This window comes from Eretmochelys imbricata, chromosome 7 (genome assembly GCF_965152235.1).
Source record: "Eretmochelys imbricata isolate rEreImb1 chromosome 7, rEreImb1.hap1, whole genome shotgun sequence".
Taxonomy (NCBI): Eukaryota; Metazoa; Chordata; order Testudines; family Cheloniidae; genus Eretmochelys; species Eretmochelys imbricata.
This window is the reverse complement of record NC_135578.1, coordinates 61,004,002-61,021,078: the sequence shown is the minus strand read 5'-3', so window position 1 is coordinate 61,021,078 and position 17,077 is coordinate 61,004,002. Positions and strand designations below refer to the sequence as shown.

Below are 17,077 nucleotides of genomic sequence, written 5' to 3'. Positions count from 1 at the left end.
GGGATAAGAAGCAGTCATCAGTATGTCCACAGATTCAGCTCTGTCATGCCCTGGCTTGAAGCTTTATTGGGAGAGATCCAGGATATTGGCAGTGGAGTGGGAGACAGCTCTTTACTCAGAAATGGGAGGTTGGACTCTGAGCATTGGGCAATGAGATTGGTTACATTGAATAATAGTTTCTTAAGTACTTGTTGCATTTGGAATCTTTTCTGGGGGATGGTAGAATTTGCTCCCCAGAAAAGATTTCGGTTGTCATTTGATTTCATGCAGAGCTTTTGGGATTTCCTTTTGGGCCAGTTTGAGAGGAAGGGTGTTGTGTTTTTGGGCCTGCATTTTATGACTGTTTCCTGACACTAATTATTCACAACTTTAATGTGGATTGCGCACATAGTTAGAGTTCCCATCTACACAACAAAATGCAGACATGCTTTAGCCATGTTGGGTCACAGGTGTCTCCTTTGACGTGTCTAACTGTATTTCTAGCACAAATGGGAAGCCACTTTTGTGTCCTTATTTTTTTGCAGCTGTTTACGCCACTGAAACTCAAGAACACGTTTGTTCTGCCACCTTGCTCACTTAAATGTACTCCAGGGAATATATTAAGCTTTTAATAGATTTTTAATACCAGAAGTGATTCATGATCTAGTCTGACCACCTGAATAATCCAATTCATGGAGCGTAGTGACTCCTGTATCTTAGGCCTTCTCTCTACACTGGCAAGTTTCTGCACAGTAAAGCAGCTTTCTGCGGTGTGATTCCCGAGATGTACACACTACCAAGCCATTTAGTGCACAAAAACTGTGCAGTTGCAGTGCTGTTAAAAAAAAAAAAAAAAAAACTACCCCGACAAAAGGCGTACAACTTTCTGTGCCGGGGCTCCAGTGCTGCGGTGCCAGTGTAGACACCCTGGTTGATTCCAGTGCTGCAATTGGCCTCCAGGAGGTGTCTCTCCATGCCTGTTCTTGCCTCTTTGGTCGTGGGTTTGAACTCTACTGCCCTGCCCTCAGGTGACCAAATGTGAGCCCCACCCCTTAAATTCCTTGGAATTTTGAAAGTCCCTTTCCTGTTTGCTAGGAGACGCATGCAGTGGTCTCCGCACATCTTTCCAGGTGACCTTGCCTGCTCCACGCACCAGGCGATCCCCTCTTGGAGCAATGCCAAGCTTCTGGACCTCATCAGCATTTGGGGAGAGGAGGTGGTCCAGTCCCAGCTGTGCTCCAGCGGCAGGAATTATGATACCTATGGGCAGATTTCAGAATGCACGACAGGGGCTGTGACCTGGACGCTCTGCAGTGCAGGGTCAAAGTGAAGGAGCTTCTTTTTGAGCAAAGTGAAGGAGCAAAACTTCTTTTTGATAAGATAAATAGATTGAGCTCCTTTAGTCTCTCACTGTCTCTCACTGTCAGGCAGATATTTCAGACACAAAGCATTCTTGCGGCTCTTCTCTGAAATCTCCAGCTTGCCAGCATCTTTCTTGAAGTGTGGCATCAGAATTGTAAAAGTCTCACCAATGCTGCATACAGAAGTAGTATCACCTCCCTCCTCCTACTTGCTGTTCCCCAACTTATACAGCCACAAATTGCATTTGCCTTCTTAGAGCACTGCGCTGGGAGCTCATGCTCAGCTGCTTATTCGCCATGACCGCAAGATCACTTTCAGAATCCTGCCTTCCAGAATAAAGTCTTCATCCTGTACTGTGATCTACAGTCTCAGTTCCTAGATATATGAAGTGTTGAAATGCATGTGGTATGGTTGTACCAAGTTATCTATATTGCCCTATATAAGTGCTTTATCCTTGTAATTACCACCTGTCAATTTGTCATTTGCAAAGCTTATCAGCAATGGTTTCATATTTCCTTCCAGATCATTGGTAAAGGTATTGAATAATGTTGGAGCAAGAACTGATCCCAGTGGAATGGCAATAATCCACTTTTTAATCAGAATGTTATGCAGTTTTAAATCAAATGGTTTCAGAAGACAAAAGTGTATTATGTCAATAGTTATTACTTTCATCAGTCAAACTTTTAATGTTGATTAGAATTAATTATATTTCCTTCCTTCAGTTCTTTGATAGTCCTGTATGAGTTAGTCCTGTATTTCTGGCTAACTGGCTTGTAATTTCTATCTTATCTTAACTACTCTTAAGCCTTGGCACAGCAGTGGCTTTCTTGGAGGTCTCTGGAACTTCCCCAGTATTCCAAGATTATTCAAATTTAACATTAGTGGTCTGTTACTGTAATGATAGCGAGTGTCGTGGCAGGAGAGAAGAAGAGGTTGAAGAGTGGAATGGGGACAGGAGAGTTCTGAGCTGGCACCGTCTGGCTCTGCAGTACATGCAATACCTGTGGTACATGGGTTGTGATCAGCTGGTGTGTGGGTTGATTTAAAAAGAGGAAGACTTCAGTCTTTATTCTGAGCTCAGTAACCTACAGAATTGCTTAAAGAACATGTGAGAAGCTCCTCATGTCTATTTAAGATGAGTTAATTAAAGTTGCTAAGGAAAGCAGAAGGAAATTCAGAGACAAGAACAGAGAATTAATCTACCTTGATCATAATTGACTGCGTGAATTGTGCAGCAGTACTGACAATGTTGCTTTTGAAGCGAGAGCATACAGGTGAAGGGGGCACTTTCCCCTTAATTTCTGTTCAGGGATGGAGAAAATGTCTCCATTGCCCACCCCGTCAAAGAACAAGGGTTAAAAAACCTCAAAATCTTGTGACTGACTAGAGGAGCAGCACTGAAAATACTACTCCTCCTCCTTCCTAGCTTCTGACCTGAGTGGCTCGACAGAGGAGGCAGCTGTAGAGCAGCCTTCTGCCTTTTGGTGCTGCTGTGTCCTAGGATGCAGATTACAAATATGTGTTGCAATTTCTCTTGAATTTTAGATGTTGTACACAAGGTCTTGAAACAATTGATTTAGCGGATGGTGCTAAGAAAGCTTGTGCCTCTGAGTTGAGACATCTTAATACAACTGAGTGGGCAAAGCCCTTGTACGTGGGTCTGTGGAGTACTGGTCAGCCACATGGTACTAGCTCCTTCTCTTGATTTGCAGCTGACAAACCACAATTAAATGAAGTTTAAAATATATACAGTACTCTCCGAATATTATCCATGTAAGTATAGGATTGTCGTGCAATTCTGAGCAGGAATGGAAATGGTCTGTGATCGAGAATGGGAGAGGTATGTCTGAAATGTTCTCTGTGAAGTTGTGGTCTGCATTATAAAAAGGTTTGGGAGCTTCTGCTAGTAAGAAAAATCCATAGGCGAGAGAGGGGTTAGGGAGGGATTTTCATTCACTGACAGCAACATTGGTGGATGACCATGTGTTTTGTTCCCACAGATGACGTTAGTATGACTATGGCCCAGCCTGGGGCGGTAGTAGCAGCTGCTGCAGGAGTCCTGGTTCTCCTCCTCTACTCTTCCATTCACAAAGTTGATGAGGGCCACCTGGCAGTGTATTACAGGTACTATTCCAATGAGTACATCCAAGGTTCTCAACATTCTGGGTTTAATTCTTTCCGTTATGGTTCATCCAAGGAAGGTCTTGTGTAAGAGTTTGCCCTGCTCCATGTTCTGTGCCTGGGCCTCATCTCAGGATGGGCAGGAGGGCCATTATTGCTGACTAAAGAGGTAAAAAATTATGACAGTCTAATAATCATGAGATATTATAAAAATGTTTTCTGGTCTGTTTGGATTTTGAACTCCCCTGTCACCCTAGTGTGCATGAAACAATTACGGGGTTAAAATTCAGCTTTAAATGCATACAGACAGAGGCTCTAGCTCCCCAACTCCCTCCCCCAGTACCCAGGGTCTTTCGCATATCCCTGTATGCTTGCTTCACAACTCCCACTCTTCCCATACCACTGTGTGCCTAGTCCCCAAGTCCCTTGCGTCCCCCTCTACTGAGAGTCCTTCCTGTATCCCTGTGCACCTGATCTGACTCCCCACTCCTTCCTGCACCTCCGTATGCCTGCTTTCCAGCTCCCACCATGCAGACCTTTCCTGAACCTCTGGGTGCCTGATCCTGAACTCCTTATCCTTCTTTGGGTACCTGGTCCCTGCCCAGCGCTCTGGCTTAGAGCCCTTCCCCGCTGCTCTGTGTGCCTAGTCCCCACCTTCCACTTTAGGAGGCCAGCTCCCAACTCTGTCAAAAGGGAGCTGTTGGGGCAAAAAACCTAACTGGCTTCAAGACTGAACTTGATAAGTTTATGGAGGGGGTGGTATGATGGGACTGCCTACAATGGCATGTAGCCAGTCTGATTTTTAGCAGCAAATAGCTCCAATGGCTGATGATGGAGCTTAGCTCTGAGTTACTACAGAGAATTCTTTCCCAGGTGTCTGGCTGGTGGGTCTTGCCCACGTGCTCAGGGTCTGATTGCCATATTTGCAATTGGGAAGGATTTTTTCCCCCAGGTCAGATTGTCAGAGACCCTGATGGATTTTTGCCTTTCTCTGCAGCATAGGGCACAGGTCACTTGTAGGTTTAAACTAGTGTAAATGGTGGATTCTCTTAACTTGAAGTCTTTAAATCATGGTTTGAGGACTTCAGTAACTCAGCCAGAGATTAGGGGTCTGTTACAGGAGTCAGTGGATGAGGTGCTGTGGCCTGCCATGTGCAGGAGGTCAAACTAGATGATCATGATGGTCCCATCTGGTCTTAAAGTTTGAGTCTACGCAAGTTGTTTTTTGCCCAAGTTTTTAACTGAGTATGAATTACCACTGCCCTATTCATGCCAGTTTGCCACAGATCTTGTCTGTCCTAGGTTTCTAGCTATACTCAATGTGTGTCGTGCACTGGGACCGTGACCCACACAGCAGGCACATCCCACACTGAACACAGATGTCCCTAAGGCAGCAACACTGGTGTAAAAAGTCCAGTGTAAGCAAGACCTTAATCTGATGGTCTTATTGATCCTGCTGATATTTAAGAATAGGGAATGAAGGAAACAAGTTACCTCGGTCATAGTCTAGCCGGTTGCTGAACTTCCCATGGGTACTGGCTGCTGGTAAACTACCTAGAGCAGAGCTCCCCAGACTGCTCTGTGGACTTCTTGCAGGCAGGTCATTGGCTCCTCCTATTCATAGATTCCAAGGCCAGAAGAGACCATTATGATCTCCTGTATAACACAGGCCAAAGAACTTCCCCCCAAAAATAATTCCTAGAGCAGAGCTTTTAGGGAAAAAAAATCCAATCATGATTTAAAAATGATCAGTTACGGAGAATCCACCATGACTCTTGGTAAATTGTTTGAATGATTAATTACCCTCACTGTTAAAATTTTTTTGCCTTTATTGGATCATATTTGACCTTTCTCTGTTAGATTGAGGCGTCCATTATTAATATTTGTTCTCAATGTAGTTATAGACTGTAGTCAAGTCATCCCTTAACCTTCTTTTTGTTAAGCTAAATAGATTGTGTTCCTTGAGTCCATTACTATAAAGGCATGTTTTCTAATCCTTAAGTCATTCTTGTGGCTCTTCTGTGAATCAATTTATGAACATCAGTCTTGAATTGGACACAGTATTCCAGCATTGGTCATACCAGTGCCAAATACAGAGGTAAAATAACCACTCTACTCCTGCTTGAGATTTCCCTGTTTATACATCAAAGGGTCACGTTACTCCATGTGACTTCTGTATTGTACTGGGAACTCATTGTCTACCTCCCTTCCCCCAAAAAATCTTTTTCAGTCACTGCTTCCCAGGATAGATTATGGCCGACATCCTTACTTCCAGGATGTATGCTTTTACATATGTCTCCATTAAAATGCATGTTGCTTGCTTACTAGGCAACGCGGCTCACTCTGAATCAATGACCTGTTCTCTTCGTCGTTTTCCACTCCCCCAATTTTTGTGTCATCTGCAACCTTTATCAGAGATTTGTTGTCTTCCAGGTCATTGATAAAAATATTAAATAGCATAGGGCCAACAACCAATCTCTGCAGGACCCCACTAAAAACATTCCCACTCAGTGATGATTCCCCATTTACAATTGCATTTTGAGAGCGATCGTTTAGTCATCATTTAATCCATTTAATGTGCCATGTTAATTTTTACCTTCTAGTTTATAATCAAAATGTCTTGTGCAACCAAGTTAAAAAAAAAATCAAATTAGTTTGACAGGATCTATTTTCCATAAACTCATGTAGATTGGTATTAATTATATTCCTTGACCTTAGTTCCTTCTGTGCTGCAGACACATCAGGCAAGTCCAGTTCCTCTACTGATTATGGTAATTTACTAGTTGTGACGTTTCTTCCCAGGCAATGCCAACACATTCATTTTCCTCTATCACTGTCTTCTGCTGGTTCTTCATTGGCCTTACTCACTTTCTCTTTCTTACCACAAGTACCCAATTCAGTGCTTGCTGAGCATGCTTCCTATTGTCCATACAGTATACATGTCCCAACCACCTGAACTTTTTTCCCTTTGGTTCTATTTTCTAACTTCTTTCTGCTCTGTCAGCCCTCTTACTCTTGTGTGAATCATTCAGTGTCCTTTTCAGCCTTCTGGAATGGACATCCTCCAATCTCTTTTTGTTAGCTACTGTTATCGGCCAAGTCTCTGCTCCGTATAGCAGCGTGATCCTTACAATTGCACGGTATAATCTGACCTTTAGTTTGTGCAGATCTCTGTGTGATCAGACGTTCCTCCTTCCAAAAATGATGTTTGCTTTTCCTAATCTCATATAAATGTTTATTACAGCCACCTGAAAATGTCGTCACTGTCCCCAGCTACCAGAACTTTTCTATCTGTTGGATTTCTTTTCCCTCCACTTCTGCATTTGTTGTCCAGTTTCCTACCTTCATAGTCTTGGTTTTCTCTGCTTTTACTTTCAGTACTTTTTATTTTTTTTGGCTTCCTGTTCTGCCACAGAGGGCATCAAAACGAAGGGCAATCATTCTGTTCTGTGACGTACTTAGTAAAGCTATGTTGCCTGTAAAGTCAAGGTCTTGTAACTCATCTCCACTAATCAATTATATTCTGTCCACCATGCTGCTTGTTGCCCATATCATCACCCAGTCTATTGCTAATGCTAAGAAGATTGGTTACAGGCCTAGGTGAGAGGTTCAGTATTGTGACTGGAGTTAGACAAGGGTGTGTGTTATCACCAGTCTTACTGCGCATCTGTCTCCATAGCTCGTCTGGTCTCCCATTGCTCCTAGCAATATTCCACAGGGTCTCTGTGAACCCTGTCGGATGTTTTCTTGAAGACGAGAAAGTTGATTAAGGTGGGTTTTTGCCATGCAGTAGTTTTTTTCAATGATCTGTTGAAGGGTGAATGCCTGTTCCCAGTGTGATGTACATGGATAGAACTTACCCTGCTAATTATATTGCTCTCCTTTAATTCTTTATTAATTGGGTGCTGTATTAGCAGCTACATTATCTTGCCTCGGATCAATGCCAGACTGCTAGGCCTATAATTACCCGGATTATCCTGTTTACTTTTTTGAATATTGGTACATTAACTTTCTTCCAGAACTTTCACAGTATTCCAAGATTTATTAAAAACCAACATTAATGGTCCAGCGAGCTCCTTAGCCAACTCTTAAAATGTTGAGATGCGTGTTATGTGGACCTGCTGATTTAAAATGGTCTAACCTTAGTAGCTGCTGTTTAATATCCTCCTATTTGTTTCCAGTTGCTAAATTAACTCTAACGTAAGTTAAATGTACATTATTTTCCTATTTTATTTTTCCACATAAACAATTGCTGTAGATACCACAGAGATTTTATGTGATTGTGGTTGAGAAGAGATGTCCAGCAGACAATCTCTCTTCTAAGATGTGGGTGACCCAGGACACTGTTTGGAGCCCCCAGTCCAAAGAGTACTAAATGCAGAAATGAATGGCAGTGTAATTGTTACATTCCCCAGCATTTATGGAATGCAGAAGCGAAATCCCATAGCCTCCTTAACTTGGCCATGGTGCTCACCCTGCAGGTTTTGCTTTACACTTTAACATATGCAAATGGAATATTGAATTGCACCCTAATCAGACAACCAGGAAATATAAGATCTGGGCTATGCTGGAACCGTCCCTTTTCCATTAAATAAATTGGGGTATTTCCTAGGTCAGTAAGCACAATGATGAATTCATCATCACTTGGGTTTTTAATTGCAGTGCAGACATACCCCACAGCTGGCCTGTGTCAGATGACTCTGGCTCACAGGGTTCAAGCTATGGGGCTGTTTAATTATGGTGTAGACATTAAGGCTTGGGCTCGAGCCCAGGCTCTGGGATCCCACAAGAGGGGAGGGTCCCTGAACGTCTGTGCTAAATTAACAGACCCACAGCATGAGTCCTGTGAGCGCAAGTCAGCTGACACAGGCCTGCTGTGGGTGCTTAATTGCAGTGTAGATGTACCCTTGGAGTCTTTAAAGTAAGACTGGATGTCTCTGTAAAAAAGATGCTCTAGTTCCACCACAGGGTATTGGGTGCTAAAGTGTTCACGTATGTAGTCGGGAAGAACAGTTCCTTTGACTGCAGGAATCATTGGGTGAGATTCTCTGGTCTGTGATACCCAGGAAGTCAGACTAGATGATCTAATGGTTCCTTCTGGCCCTAACATCTGTGAAAAATCACCTTGACCCTCAGTTATTACATGCTCCGCATAGTGGACAAAACGTTTGTTGTGTTGGGAGAGATTAGTGAAGAATTGAAGGGTTTTTTGCAGCCCCTGCAAAATGCAAAGGTCAAATCTGACTGTTCCTTAACTCCCTGTGTGGCTCATCACACAGCACACACCTGATAATGTTCTGCTGCACATCTTCAATTTTCATACATTTTTAAATCTTTTCAAATGTTCCTAACTTCATTTAAAATTTTTTGGACTGAGATGACCTCTCTTTGTCAAATTAGAAGTTTCAAAGTTCAGCTGTTTTGGGGTTTCTTCTGACTTCCCTCACAATGAATGTAGTCAGGTTTTTTGGGGGCTTTTTTGAGTAGGAAAACTATTTTTTTTTCTAATCTCTCCACTCTTAAATGGCTCAGCAGTTAAAAGTTAAATCTGGCTATTTTTAAAGGAAGCTGCTTTGTAGCCCTAACTGTAGAAGTTATCACTAGCTGCTGTATTCATTAAGTTGATAATACTTACGGCATCTGCTTTATGCTTGTCCCTTCTGCTCATGTTGTCAGGTGATCAGGGGTCATGTACTTCATGAGTTATCCAAATGGGATTTCATCTGGGCCAGTCCTGTATTAAACTGGGGCCAGTATTTCTCCTGTCTAGAGCATAATTTTATCTGTGGTCAAAATGTTTGATGCATCTGTTTCTCATTTGGAGGAAACTGTGGCTTTAGAATGTGTCCTAAGACCTCATGCCTTGATGTAGGAGATTATTAAGATGTGGAAACTATATACATGTACACAATAATTTGCATAAACAGACCCAGTAGGGAAATATTTGCCATGATTGGGTTTGTGGGAGCTGAAGCCCTTAAATGATGGTGTGGACACTGTCTGTGGTTGTGTAATGTGTTATAAGTCTGCCACTGCTTGATTTAAAACATTCTGGGACTTTTTATCTCAAACCTGTGTGTGAAAGTTTTGATATAGTCCTCACGTTTTGGAAGCAGTTTCTGCGAATGGAAGGGTAGAAATTAGGGAGAGAACCCAGCGCTTTCTGTATCCTGTTCGCAAAGCCTGTGCTGGATTATTCCCTTCAGGGCTTTCTCCATTCTAGCTTCCAGTGACCCAAGTGGCGGGGCTCCGGCCACTTTCTTAAGAGATGATTCTATAGTTAATACTTCAGCTCTCGCTGTCATGAACCATTTGGGATAATCCAGGCTGGGCTTTTTTTCCCTCAGTTTTATCTTATTACTCTTGTCACCTGACTATCAGTCCATGCTTGGTATTATGGATAGTCCCCTGTGTCTCCCGCCCTCCTTGGCAGTTTATTGCCCCAGGCTGTTCTCTAGGTATTAATTGTATCTAAAGTTCTGCCAAGGACCCTGCAAATTTGATTTAATACCTCTTCCTTTGAATAAAGCACACATAGTGATAAAACACTGAGGACCATGGAGAGAACTTCAAGCTTTGGCACACTTGCTCTTCATTCTTCCTTGCCAGTCCAAAAGTAGGGGTTCTAGTTCTTCCCATCCAGCAGATGGAGACAGTGCAGTTTTGATGACAACACACATCCTTATTAAAAGGATCCAGCTGTCACTCTCATTGTTTCTCCCTATAACCGTGGTTCTCAACCTATTTACAGTTGTGGGCCATATATGCGGCCCATAATGTGTTATGTGGGCCACATCCAATACTACCTGTATGGCCCTGACGATGTCACCTGGGCCACAGCTCTGCTGATTGGGCCGCAAACGGCCTGTGGGCCACAGGTTGAGAACCACTGGTCTATAACATGTGGTGGTTATACATAGGCACTGCCATATGGGATCAGACCCTAGACTCATCTAGCCTCGTCTCCTGTGTCTGACGGGGCAAGCACAGGTGTTTCAGTGGAAGGTGTAAGAGCCTTCAGTAGCGGATGTATAATAATCTGCCGCCACATTAGTTTTCATCCTGGTTTCTAATAGTTAAAGATTGGCTTAAGTCCTGAAGCAATAGGTTTAATATCCCTGCCACAATGTTTGTTGTCATTAACTATGCTAACTCTGGACATTCTTCTTATCCCAAGAATAAATGGGATATAAATGTTCCATCCTTTTTTTAATCTTGTTAAATTCATGGCTTCAACTACTTCATGTGGCAGTGAGTTCTACAGTTTAATCATGCATTGTATGATAAGGCCCTTTTTTGTTCATTTTGAATTTTCCACCTTTATTTACACTGCACTTTCCCTTGTTCTTGTGTTGAGACAAGGAGAACAGATATTTCCAATCTCCCTGAGCAGTCATCATTTAAGATACTTCTGTCGTGCCCCCTGTCAGGGTTCCCTCCCCACTCTGAATTCTAGGGTACAGATGTGGGGACCCGCATGAAAGACCCCCTAAGCTTATTTCTACCAGCTAATGTTAAAAACTTCCCCAAGGCACAAATCCATCCTTGTCTTTGGATGGGTACTGCTGCCACCACCAAGTGAGTTAGACAAAAGGAAAAGGACCACTTGGAGTTTGTTTCCCTAAAATATCCCCCCAAGCCACTTCACCCTCTTTCCTGGGGAGGCTTGAGAATAATCTACCAACCAGATAGGTAAACAAGGTGAGCACAGACTGGACCCTAAAAACCAATCAGGTTCTTAAAAACAGAACTTTATTATAAAAACAAAATAGAAGAAGCACCTCTGTAAACTCAGGATGGAAGGTAATTTTACAGGGTAATCAGATTCAAAACACAGAGGATTCCCCTCTAGGCAAAACTTTAAAGTTACAAAAAAACCAGGAATAAACCGCCCTCTTAGCCTAGAGAAAATTTACAAGCTAAAACAAAAGATACTCTAATGCATGTTTTTGCTATTACTTACTATGTCTGTAAGTTTAGATGTATCATTCAGTAGGAGCTAGATTACTTGCTTGGTCTCTGTCTCTCTTTGTCTCCGGAGAGAATACACAAGCCTAAAACAAAAACCTTCCCCTACAGATTTGAAAGTAACTTTTCCCCTTATTGGTCCTTTTGGTCAGATGCCAACCCGGCTGTCATAAATAAATATAAAGGGAAAGGTAACCACCTTTCTGTATACAGTGCTATAAAATCCCTTCTGGCCAGAGGCAGCATCCTGTTACCTGTAAAGGGTTAAGAAGCTCAGCTTACCTGACTGGCACCTGACCCAAAGGACCAATAAGGGAACAAGATACTTTCAAATCTTGTGGGGTGGGGCGGGGGGGGGGAGGCTTTTGTTTTGTGCTTTTTGTTTACGTGTTTGATCTCTCTTGGGACTGAGAGAGGCCAGACAGAAGTCCATCTTCTCCAACCCATCCTAATGCAAGTCTCCAATATTGCAACCAGTATAGGTAAGCCAGGCAAGGCGGATTAGTTCATCTTTTGTTTTATGTGAATTTTCCCTGTGTTAAGAGGGAGGTTTATTCCTGTTTTCTGAAACTTTAAGGTTTTGCCCAGAGGGGGATCCTCTATATTTTGAATCTGAATACCTTGTAAAGTATTTTCCATCCTGACTTTACAGAGGTGATTCTTTTACCTTTTCTTTAATTAAAATTCTTCTTTTAAGATCCTGATTGCTTTTTCATTGTTCTTAAGCTCTAAGGGTTTGGGTCTGTGTTCACCTGTACAACTTAGTAAGAATTATTGTCAAGCCTTCCCCAGGAAAGTGGTGTAGGGCTTGGGGGGATATTTTGGGGGAAGACGTCTCCAAGTGGTCTCTTTCCCTGTTCTTTGTTTAAAACGCTTGGTGGTGGCAGCATACTGTTCAAGGCCAAAGCGAAGTGTGTACCTTGGGGAAGTTTTTAACCTAAGCTGGTAAGAATAAGCTTAGGGGGTCTTGCATGCGGGTCCCCACATCTGTACCCTAGAGTTCAGAGTGGGGAAGGAACCCTGACACCGGCTATCTGAGCTTCTTAACCCTTTACAGGTAAAGGAGGGATTTTATGCTACCCTTAGCTGTATGTTTGACACCCCCTCTTATTGGTCTCCTTTTCAAAGTCCCAGTCCCAGTCTTTGCAATCTTTCTTCATACAAGAGTCTTTTTCTGGGCCCTTGATCACTCTTGTCACTCATCTGTGAAACCCCTCTAGTTCTGTAGCATCTTTTTGGAGATGAGGGGTGACCAGTGCTATACAGTGTCCGCACGAGGCCACACCATTGATTTGTATAATATTCTCTATTATTCACCATCCCTCTGACATTTCCTCCTCCCTTGCCCCACATATTCAGAGTTTGATGCTTCTTCTCCAGCCACTCGTAACAGACTGAGGAGAGTAAATGGGTCTTTCATTATGCCCAGGAGAAAAGGAAGCAGAATTTTCTGTTATGGTCAAGCTCTGTCGTATTGTAAGTGCACCTTGGGAAGCTGGTAGATCGGTTGTGTAAGGTGGAAGAAATGTAGGCAGTAAGAAAAGAGCTGAATGTGGGATTGTGCTCTGCATAAACAGATGGTGCAGTTCTGATACCAACATTATTAGCATGCTTTCATTGGAAAAGTAATTAGCAACCCCTTGATAATTTGACTGAATTAATGCTTTTTGATGTAATCTGTTACTTCTCATTGGGATCCATCTTTAGCCATGATCCTTTTTATAAATTGCACAATTTAAGAAGTAAACTAATTATCCTGAAACAACTGTCTCCTTGCTTGGTAGGCTCTTCCCGACTCCTGACAAACAGCGGCTACGCTGTAAGTTTTTTGTCAGCAGGAGAGCCAACAAACAGCGGCTGCACTGCACAACTTTTAGTGGCACGGCTGTAGCGACACAACCAAGTCGCTAAAAGCTGTGTAGTGTAGACATAGCCTCTAAAACCTGGCTAGATTCAGCACAAAAATAAGTTTTAACTAATAATGTAATTCTTTCCTCTGTTGCCCTGGGAACAGCCTCAGAATGCAACTGCAACATCACAATTATTAGGCATCTCTTTGTTTCCTATGGTACTTGTGTTCTCACAGAATGATGTGCAAAATGGGTCAGCAAGTAAATTTCAGGAGTGCGTTTTTTACAAAGTTCAGTTAGTTAAAACTTCATTCCACTGTGTGCCACCTCACTGTAGCTTGTGGACGGGTGGGGCGTTGGAGGCTTCCAGTGCACACTCATATCAGTTTCAAATCCCAATTTCATTTTGGTGTGCAGTGCTTCTTTGCCTTCACACATTTATTCATGATAGCTGTGGTCTAGATGTTTCTTTAAAACAAAAATTGAAATTTATATAAATTGAATTCTTCTATTTTCCATAGGTTTAATTAAAAAAAAAATAAAACTAGTTCAAAAGTGACAACCTATGCTAAGACTTAAACTAAAAATCTATTAAAATAACTCTAAATTAAATAAAAATATTAAGCAGTACATACTTGTTGCCAAGTTTTAAAGAAAGTGACACCACTGAATTGGTGAAAGTCACTGGCTAAGCACCTGGAACCAGAGTTTGCTGAAGTGCTAAACTGTCTTCTGACAGCAGAAACATCTACTACAGGTGCAGAGAAAATATTTTCTTCATTTCAGTTCATTCAACTCGTTCAGTTCAATGACTAGCTCATTCAGCGTTTGAGACTAACTGGGATTTGAAAAAGGATAGCTTGTTTTTCTTTTTCCAATCTCTGAATAAGATCTAGGTGTGAGAAATGAGATGTACTGGGTCTAAAGTCTTGAAAGGCATAGTGACCGAAGACCATCTGGTCAGTTCACTTACTGCAGATACTTCCTTTGTTTAATAGATCAGTTTTAAATGCAAGACATGTTTTGACTAACTTTTCTTATGTATCCTGCACATTCAAGGTAGTTTCGCTTAACTGAAAATTTAAGATGCTGGTTTTGTGCATTAATTGATTTTGAATTTTCATCCAAATAGAGCCTGTCATTAATCTAGTAAAAGAGAAAATGATGAAAGATACATTTCTTAAACATATTCAGATTCTTAATTTTTCCTCTAAGCTAAATAGTTACCTAATAGTATATCCTCCTGATTAGCAAATAGAAGTATCAAATTTATTATAAATACTGTGTTTAGTTGCAGATCAGTGTGTTTTAGTGGTTACCAACCAATGAGAATCAGCCTTTTTTAAGAAAATAACTAAAAGTACAAATGCAAAACGCTATTAAAATTAATTATTTAAATCAAAGTTTCCTGCTTGCTGATTTAAATCATGATTAATATTGGTGATATAAATAGCTTTGATTTAAATTGATCTTCCCCACTAGACCATCTAGGGAGTAGCTCTCCATGTTTCTGTAATATTGGTTCTAACACCTCAGGGTAGGTATGAGTTTATTGCAAGGCTTAGAGTGCCCTCCACAGCCCCCTGCATTACCAGAATCCACCTGGTCACTTATGCTCAAATAAATTTGTTAGTCTTTAAGGTGCCACAAGTATTCCCTTTTCTTTTTCCTGGTCACTTAGAGATTATGAATGGTGCTGTCCACAGTGCCAGTCTCTTAGCAAAGCCTTTGGGTTAATATGCACTCCTCTGTGGGACGTTAATGTGGAAGGAGGAGGAGGATACTGAAAGTTGTGATTTGATGTATGTGTAAAATAGTGTTTTCCAGAGCTCTGTTAGCAGCCTTGGTTTATTCTAAATTGTAGCTTGGGTACTACTGAAGGTTTGTACAAGGGTTGTGTTACTGGAAAAGGCTTAGCAGGAATACCCCTGTTGTCAAATTGGAAGCTGCATTTTTTGTCCGTCGCTGGCATGAAGCTGGCAAACTGAACACAGCAGGTACAGGGCAAATGTTATCTTGTACTAGTACCCCATAAAAGAGCTGATGAAATCAATAATTCCTGGGAAACTTTTTGTATTTAGTCTGCATTGAATAGCTAGCTCTTTAGTCCAGTGACCTGTTAGGTCACAAATATATTTTCTTTACCATATGATTCTGTAACGTTGTATATTAATGGAGCCCTGTCAAATTTGATTTGCCCGGGCAAGTGACTTGTTTTTGGTGGGTGAGCAAAATAATCATTCTCACCCTCCCATTGTCAGTCATGGTAACAAGCAGGCTAGTAGAGCTTATCTGAGCTGTTGTGACTTATTGACCTATAGAAGCTCATGGCCATGTCTATTCAGTACTTCGAACACTTACCAGAGGTCTGGAAGAGTCAGTACATCTACTTCTTCAGCTTCTTGAGAACTGACCCATTTGTCTCTTCACAGGGGTGGTGCATTATTAACCAGCCCAAGTGGACCAGGCTATCACATCATGCTTCCATTCATTACCACCTTCAAATCAGTGCAGGTTAGTAACCTCTCGCAGGGGAGCTGGAATAGGGTGGGGTTGTATGGAGTATCTGTCAAATATGACAGTGGAGCTGGAATTTTGCCTAAATAAAGGCCATGTTAGCCAGTTCTTAGTAGCGCAAGAGCACACTAGTTTGGCACACTGATCAGATATTAGCCACCCTCCTTTCTGATGTTGGGGTGCAACCCCTGGTGTACCCATAGTACTATAGATTCCAGTATGCAGCATGGCCTGTAGCAGCTGCAGGTCCCAGAATGCAATGATGCATTCTGCTGCAAGAGGCCAGGCCCCACTGCACATGGTGGCTGTGCACTACTTAGTAGATCACAATGAACTACATTTGCTCTATTGCCTTTTGTTGTGCTTTGCCCTCCCCTGAATTGTTACCACTGCAGTGAGTTTGGAAGGGCTGAATGAATTAATCTACTTTACTGTGGCTAGAGATGCTGGTGGCTTCCTGAGAGCATGTAGTGTGGAAACACCCTGCACTGCAAATAAATGTTGGCTCCATGCTGTGTTTCCAGTGGGAGCTCTTCACTGGCACAAACAAAAAGCTACTCGCTGACCCTGAGGCTCCTGCCTTGAAACATCTCCGCTGCTGACACCATGTGTCCTCCCAATGCTTGGGTCTGCAAGTGTTCACTTTGCCATTTGCCAGGCAGGGAGCTGCAATCCTTTTGGGCACTGAGGGAAGGAGAGGAAGGAGGAAAGAGAATGGAGTTCCCTGCACCATCCCCTTCTTCCTCAATCATCACCCTGGAGTGTATGCCAGAGAAGTTCCTTCTGCTCCCTGCCTATAGCAGCCCCAACAGCTTGAAGAGCGGTGCTCCTCCTAATGCAGGGGTGGCAAACCTGAGCCTGAGAAGTGAGCCAGAATTTACCAATGTACATTGCCAAAGAGCCATAGTAATACATCAGCAGCCCCTATCAACCTCCCCCCGCTCCCAGCGCCTCCCACCTCCCCTCCCTCCCCGCACCTCCCGATCAGCTGTTCCGTGGCATGTGGGGAGGAGCGAGGGGGGCATGGCAGGCTCAGGGGAGGGGGCAGGAAGGGGTGGAGTGGGGGCAGGGCCTGTGGCAGAACCAGGGGTTGAGCAGTGGGCACCCCCCCGGTACATTGGAAAGTTGGCACCTGTAGCTCCAGCCCTGGAGTTGGTGCCTATGCAAGGAGCTGCACATTAACTTCTGAAGAGCTGCATGTGGCTCTGGAGCCACAGGTTGGCTACCCCTGTCCTTGTGCATCCCCCTCTTCTCAGCAACAATTACAGAGCATGAGTGCT

At 42.8% G+C, this 17,077-nt stretch overlaps 1 protein-coding gene across 5 annotated transcripts in view; it reads left to right on the top strand.

The window, feature by feature from the left end:
- Window positions 1-17,077, top strand: part of ERLIN1 (ER lipid raft associated 1) — a 56,979-nt gene that overhangs the window by 6,536 nt on the left and 33,366 nt on the right. For 4 of the 5 annotated variants that reach the window (XR_013346569.1, XM_077821009.1, XM_077821011.1 and 1 more), the window contains exons 2-3: window positions 3,342-3,465; window positions 15,713-15,794. Coding sequence is in view for 4 of the 5 variants with exons in the window: in XM_077821009.1 (XP_077677135.1) it covers window positions 3,353-3,465; window positions 15,713-15,794 (195 nt within the window). In the remaining variant the exon portion in view is untranslated. The remainder of the gene's footprint in view (window positions 1-3,341; window positions 3,466-15,712; window positions 15,795-17,077) is intronic. The other variant, XM_077821012.1, reaches the window with a different exon arrangement.